A 7,139-nucleotide genomic window follows, 5' to 3' on the forward strand; every position below is an offset into this window, starting at 1 on the left:
TTCATTTTTTTTTTATTCGATTTTTTTTTAGATGGGCCAGTTTACTGTTGGGAAATTATGAATTTTTGCAAAACCAAGTAAACTTGGGTCACTTTTTTCGCTAAAAAAGCAAACAGTAGAGTGACCCAAGTATAAAAAAAGCTAATAAAAAAAAAACGTGACGTCATATGACCACACAATTTTCCGAAAAAATTTTTGTAGTCATATGAATTATTCCCTGTACTTCACTAGATAGATTCAACTTCACCTTCATACTAAAAAAAGTGCCTAACTTTGAAGTCGATTTACTCAAAATGAAGATTTTCGACTTGGGCCACTCTACCTTTAGGTCACTCAATTGATCTTATACAACGAAATAATGACCTAATCAAATAACCTTGATGTCTGAAGTGACATTAATAGTTTTCACTGTATTCCAAATAAAGTACATATGAAATGGGGAAGCGATATATAAAATTATATTATACTTCTGAGAACTATTTTGAATTTTTGTCATTATACCACTATGTAAAAACACACAAAAACGGTGGATGAATAAATTGCATAGATGTCTTTACTACTTCAATATCGTAAAATACAATATCTCCGATGGAAGATGACTCCAGACCCGACGTGTGATTGCGGCCTAGACAATCAGACGATGAAGCACATCCTCACCAACTGCCCCCTTAGCCCTTCATGTGATGACAACGACCTCAAACACATCACAAACAATGCTCTTACCTGGCTCCGACACTGGCGTGACAAGCTATGAATGAATCGTAAAACACAGTCTATTAACACAAGAAAATACATGACAAGTAGGCGACAACGCACAAGTATCCAATGGTTGTCTAACATTTCAATTGCTTTCGGATGACAAAGCTTCAGTGCGATTAACCCGTTTTCAATTCGTCTTCAATGAGATCAGCGAGCCGTTTGAATGCCTGTGGGTGGATGAGAAATGAGAGGGGGCAATGTTGCACATTTAAAAAAGAGTGACAAAACATTAAAGTAACGTATTTTACACGTTTAAGAAACCCACGTGGAAGCCAACTGTGCAAATGACAGAAACTTTGGCTTTACGGCGATAAACAGCTGCCTTGGACAACCTCGTCAGCATACCAACGTCTTCGACTGCCACTAATTAGAATCGATTGTATTCTCACATTTGCAACCAACCATGACAACGATGCAAAAAGGAGGGTTTCACTTTGCCATAACCACAACGCTAAGCAGTGAAATCGTAAGTAAGAAGAGTGAATTCTTGCAGAATCGATTGTCGAATCCGTTACTGACTAAAAGTTTCGCTGAAAAGCTGCACCAATAACGATTAGGGAAACGCAAATGCTCACTTTTCCAAGGAGTGCTCTACCTTGTGGTAAAAGCTAGGTATAGAAAGTCATTCACTCGGTGACACAACTTTAAGTCAGGTCTTTTGCTGAAAACTAGAAGACACCTTACCTGGTCCATATCTTCTTCCTTGGCAAAGGAATAGGCTGCTCTACAAAACGGCGACTTTTTCCCTTCTTCAACTTCAAACACTGAACCAGGCAGCAGAAGAACCTTCTTTTTCAAAGCTCTTTGTTCAATGAGTGATTGCGTGTCTTCGATCCCTTTCAATTTCAACCAAACAAACATCCCACCTTGTGGCACATTCCACTCTGCCAAACCTAAGCGCAGTGTGGTAGTTTAAGATAAAATCTAGAGCTTATTGTACTGGGACATGCCCTGCCTTGTGTCGATAGTGTAGGTTTCCTTTCTGTTTTTAAAGTTTTGCTGAACCACTGATTAAATTCGATTGTACCAAACATAATAATGAGACGAAACCTGTTTTACCTTTTAGTCGTTTATCGAGGCATCTTATAATAGCATCTCTTTGATTTCGATAAAAATTCTGGACGTTTTTTAGATGTTTCTCAAATCCATCTAAGCCCCACTCGTCCAGCAACGATGCGACCATAGTCTGGTAACAGAAAAGAGATGCTTAGTAAAACAAATCAAAGATGCACGTTTTGCTTTTTTCATCACCATGACAACACACAAAGCATCACCTGGCCAAATGTACTGGAATGAACCACAGTGGTTTCCTGGTGCAAAATAAGCCGCTTGATGAAGGGTTGCGCTCCACTAATCCAGCCAAGACGTAACCCGGAAGACATGACCTAAGACATTGGAGGGCATGAGACTGCAGCCATTCACAATGCGCTTGTGCACGCAACTGTATGCCTTTGAAATACAGTCACTCACAATATTATCGTTTTTTTTTATTTTTTTTTTATTTTTTACAATTTTGGTAAAGAGGTGACTTTCTTCAACCATAAACAGATGAAACCAAGCAACCACACGGCATTTAACATCATACAGTATATTAAACTGAACATAAACTATAAACTACGAAGGTTTTCGGCCATACACATGTCAGCCCTTTTCAAGTAACGAAAAAATAACTGATTTTTACATCTACATTGAAATAAATAACTGATCTACACAATACATTGTAAACGAATTCTTATTTTTTGTTTACATAAGAAAAACTGCTGTCCAAGTCGATAGCGTATCCTGGTTGCCAGTACCCAGACAGCAGATCGGTCGCTTTTTACATTGATTTGCTGTGTAGGTAATTAACCGAACGATAAGGAGTAGCAAGCACTATTGAGAATATGAAGAACATCACACCATATCAAAATCAAACCACACATACTTTTGACATGGAATCGCTCCTTAGAACCCTTCCATCTTCATCAATGGATTGGTAACTAGGCACCAGATCCTAAACAAACAAAAAAACTAAACAAACACTGTTACAGTCATAAATCTGGAGATGCAGCCTGATTTGTCACATTTTGTTTTGACTTTCGTAGACAGCTGCTAACAAGTTTTCAAACTCATAGGATCGAATCCACCAACAACGAATCTTTTAATCGGTCGATTATAGCTAATTGTCTGATTAGTTAAAAGAGGATCAGGTTGCAAATAATTCAATTGTGAATCAGTAATCAGCGGATTAACGTTGGTGGCAATTTATCAAAGGAAAAATGTATGTACGATCATGGTTACCTACATAGCATATTCTATTGTTAGGGCAACTGTAGCTACTTGACGTCCAATCTTACCAACAAAACCTTTAAAATGGTTGAAGCAGAGTTTAAGTTATGGGTAACTACTCAAAATTTGTTTTGCAAACGAATGTTCGAAAGAAATACTCACACCAAACTGTAAATAGAAATACGGATCGTCTTCAACAATTAAGATGTCATACTTTCTTGCGATCTGTAACACATTCACATATATAATCCCAGCATTTAAATTAATGAATACCGTATATAGACAATAGACTTCTGTTGATCTGCGCTATATTTTCCATATGTAATTCAACTGACAGACGAAGTTCCCTAAAAATAACAGCTAAGCTGTTGTGAGATGTTAATTGCTAGCTTATACCATCAGAACTCACTTCATAGATGCGCTGCTTTCTTTCCAGAAGGGCTGTGACTCCAGTTGGATTACCGCAACTGGGCACAGTGTAAAGAACTTTCGGGATGTCAGATTCTGGGTCAAGTGCATGCTCAGGTCGCCATTGTTGCATAACATTAAGAAAAGATTCAGGTTTCAATCCATGCTCATCCATTTCCACAGGAAGAAGATTATATCCATACGGTCTCAACTGTAAAGCAAAATTACAAACTTAATATTTTACAACTGAGGTTGGTGCAATGCATCATGGTATACATGTAATTAGCTACAGGTACTGATTGTCAGATAGAGGAATGCAGAATGCTGCAATTATAGAGGAATGCTGCAATTGGTATGAATGTATAAAAATATTTAACTGCAGACAGGACGCCACTGTTTCATCCTGAAGGTCTCCTCAGTGCAGTAAATTGTATGCTAACACAGGAATGCCTTATTACTATATAAGTAATGCAACATGGTGATTTTTTATTTGTGGTACGCAAGGAACCACACTTGGGTACTTTGACCCATCTTGCCAAAGAAATCAAATGGCTGAAGCGGTGAGCTATGAGCAATGCAACAAACAGATTTATGTGTACAACTGTACCGTATCAGGTTGAACAGTAAATATGTGAAAAGATTTAGCAAAAAAGTGCCGGGTACTTTAACTCCACACCACCCATGCCAACATAAGATTTATTGATGTCATCTCGGAATATTACTGAAAAAGTTGTGCTTTGAAGATGAGAGTGTATCACAGCAGGAGTGTAAACGAGAAAACACTGGGAGGCTTGTAGAGACTATAGTACAACAAATAGAGTTTAAATCTAATCCCTCCATTTAAAAGTGGCACATAATATTAACCTACAACAGTGTAGAAAAGTGTTCTTATTAACTGACCATAGCAAGTGTACCAGCATAGCAAGGATTCTCCATCAAAATATTGTCTCCTGGAGCAGCAACCATTGCAAAAATTTTACTTAATCCATCTTGACTACCGCTTGTAATAACAGCACTAAATTCATCGTTATTTGCGTCTTGTGACATTAGTGGAGGATTATGGTATTTTTTTTGCAATTTATACACCCATTTTAGAAGATCTTTGATTCTAGAAAGAGCAAATGCATATGTAATTTATTGTGCAAAAAACTTGAAAAGACTTTCAAATAAGTTGAGTAGCCTAACTAAGTTTTTTGCACAAAAAATACATTTGGTGGACAAGAACTTGTGTAACATTTAAGTTTGTAACACAATTTAAATTATCAAAAGCAAAGCAAAATAACTGTGGATGATCTGGTTTAAAATGGATAGTGTAAGCATTGTACCCTCATTTACAATCAGCAGTGGGTGAAATTACAAGTCTTGCACTGGATAAATTAGTACATAGCTTTATGATGATGCTAACAAGTCTGTTAAAAGTCAAACAGTTTAAGTTAAACAATTATATAAATGCTATATGCATAGTTTGATGTACATAATTCAAGGGAAACAACAATATAGCTCTACCTCTTGATGGTGGTCCATTGACATATATACTGTATAAAATCATTAATTAGTTAATCATATAATAAACAAAAATAAAATGTGTAAATAAAAACTTTATAATATAAGTTGTAAGTACTGTACCCAACAGATGCTGAATACTGTAGAGCAGATTTCATTTCATTTCCTGCAACAGAAATCTTTGTGCCATCATGAGTAGTAAATTCAGCTGACTTGAAAGGAAACATTGCTGGATTAGGCCAGCCGGCAGCTAAGGACAAAATATCTGGATTGCTCAAAGCAATTGCAGTGCATTTTCTAAACAGAGTGATGGTGCTAATTTCATTTCTGTTAATGCCTCAAAACAATTACGTAAGAGTACTGTATTATATATTATGATCCAGTATGCAGGTTTTTCTATAACCTGTGCCTTTTTCGCACAACCGCATCAAATGACATACAAATTGTTTGACATTTTTTACTAAGTTAAATTAGATTAAAAAATACTTTACAAAAATCTAGTAAATGGCTAAGATATATTCAAAAAAAATAGTGATACAATATTGGCATACATTGCAGGCCTTAAAACTCGTGTTTTTTTACGGCAGCCTTCGTGGCCTACCGAGAGCTCCTTCTCGGCGACCAAATCTGTGTGCTTGGAGGCCAAAATACAAATAACAGTAGCACAAGTAAATAGAATTAAACTTGCAACAATGCTAAAATGATCACTTAGCGTTGGGGAAGTATGGGCGATGTTCTGCTATAGAATCGTTGTACCACGCAATAGCTGCTTTATCAGGATTTTATCTGGTACTGGGGGACCATCTAATGACACTAAATTGTTTCAACTGTTCAACTGCATACCGCCTTTCATAAAACCAGACCATTTATACCGTTATGATGTCACCATTGAGGGTGTGAACTGCAAAGTAACTAACTCACAGCGGAAACATTTCTCAACTATGAAAGACACGTGTTTTCCCCTCGGATGTCAACTAACCTAGTTCTCCTTTTTAACAACAATTCAATGTCTGACAACATTAAAACGACATTATTGCCAGCCGATGTAAATTAGCACTTCGGGTTAACACTTTGTTAAAATAAACGTCGGGAATTACAAACAAGACTTACAGCGCTGGTGATCGCAGCTGGATATTTTCCATACAATAGCAAATGTTCCCGCACAATACAACAGTGGTGATTATGTCGCGCTGACCTAATTCTGTGTCACTCTTTAATACGGTACTAGATATTTTCGACAGTTAATCCACGACTATTCAGTTGCGAAATTAAATAATTAGCTAGAAGAAACTGGTGGCCAAACTTGGCCGACTGAGGAGGTAGCACCGGCGGTCATTCAAGCACTACTTAGCGGCCATGGCCGCCGGCTGCTTTAAGGCTTGCATTGATCATAACTTAAGTAATAATAAAAATATTATTAACTATATATATATTTAGAAGTAGAATAGGTATAAAATTCACATATTTTCCAAGTCAAACTGTATTTGCAACATGTAATCCATGCAACAGTTATAGTAGCCTATTGAGTATTTCCTTGAAAAAAACCTTGCACCTGATAGGTGAATCCTTTCGTGCAGCACTGATGTGAGATATAAATCTATAAATACAATATAAAAAGTTAATGATGCATCCAACATTGAAGTTAACACTACAGAAACACATTAACTTCTACTAACACTTTTGTATGGACACAAAATCATTTTTTCAACCAACCTGTTGTAGTTCATTCTTTTCATTGTTCCTTTGGTAGGTTTATTGCTTAAGAAAAACAAGTGTTTGGACTCATGAGACAGGAATAACAGCTCATGTAATCAATAAATTTTATTTAATCAGCTGGTTTAGTACTGGAACTAGTTAGGAAGTACCATCAGCAAGGCCTAAAGTAAGAAACGTATTCCATTACATCCCAAAAGTGATCCACAAAAAGGTCAGATTTGGGCAGCAAGACCTGCCAATGCATACAATAAGCTACCGGTACAGTACATAATTAGTTCAATCTCTTCAGAGGATAAGTTATTCTCTTTCCTGTAAAATGGGAATTAATATGCTAATGCAGTATAAGAAGATGGTAGAATACAATAAGACAATCTTTCTTTAATGCTTCTAATTTGATTAATTTAGCGTCTTTTATTTTGAACTATATTATACAGAGTATTTATATAGGTGATGAGCTTAATTTCCATGCCACTTAATTATCTTTT

At 36.4% G+C, this 7,139-nt stretch overlaps 1 protein-coding gene across 1 annotated transcript; it reads right to left on the minus strand.

The window, feature by feature from the left end:
* Nucleotides 1-248: 248 nt before the first annotated feature.
* On the minus strand, nt 249-6,829 carry LOC145783147 (kynurenine/alpha-aminoadipate aminotransferase, mitochondrial-like). Its single transcript, XM_082594938.1, has 11 exons — nt 6,652-6,829; nt 6,491-6,535; nt 5,062-5,235; nt 4,336-4,543; nt 3,437-3,646; nt 3,190-3,252; nt 2,684-2,752; nt 2,034-2,144; nt 1,819-1,945; nt 1,444-1,652; nt 249-926 (listed from the first exon to the last, which is right to left on the minus strand). The coding sequence occupies exons 1-11, from the start codon at nt 6,672-6,674 to the stop codon at nt 876-878; spliced, it is 1,290 nt and encodes a 429-aa protein (XP_082451064.1). The 5' UTR covers nt 6,675-6,829; the 3' UTR covers nt 249-875.
* Nucleotides 6,830-7,139: the final 310 nt, after the last annotated feature.

This window comes from Aplidium turbinatum, chromosome 14 (genome assembly GCF_918807975.1).
Source record: "Aplidium turbinatum chromosome 14, kaAplTurb1.1, whole genome shotgun sequence".
In the NCBI taxonomy this organism is placed as follows: domain Eukaryota; kingdom Metazoa; phylum Chordata; class Ascidiacea; order Aplousobranchia; family Polyclinidae; genus Aplidium; species Aplidium turbinatum.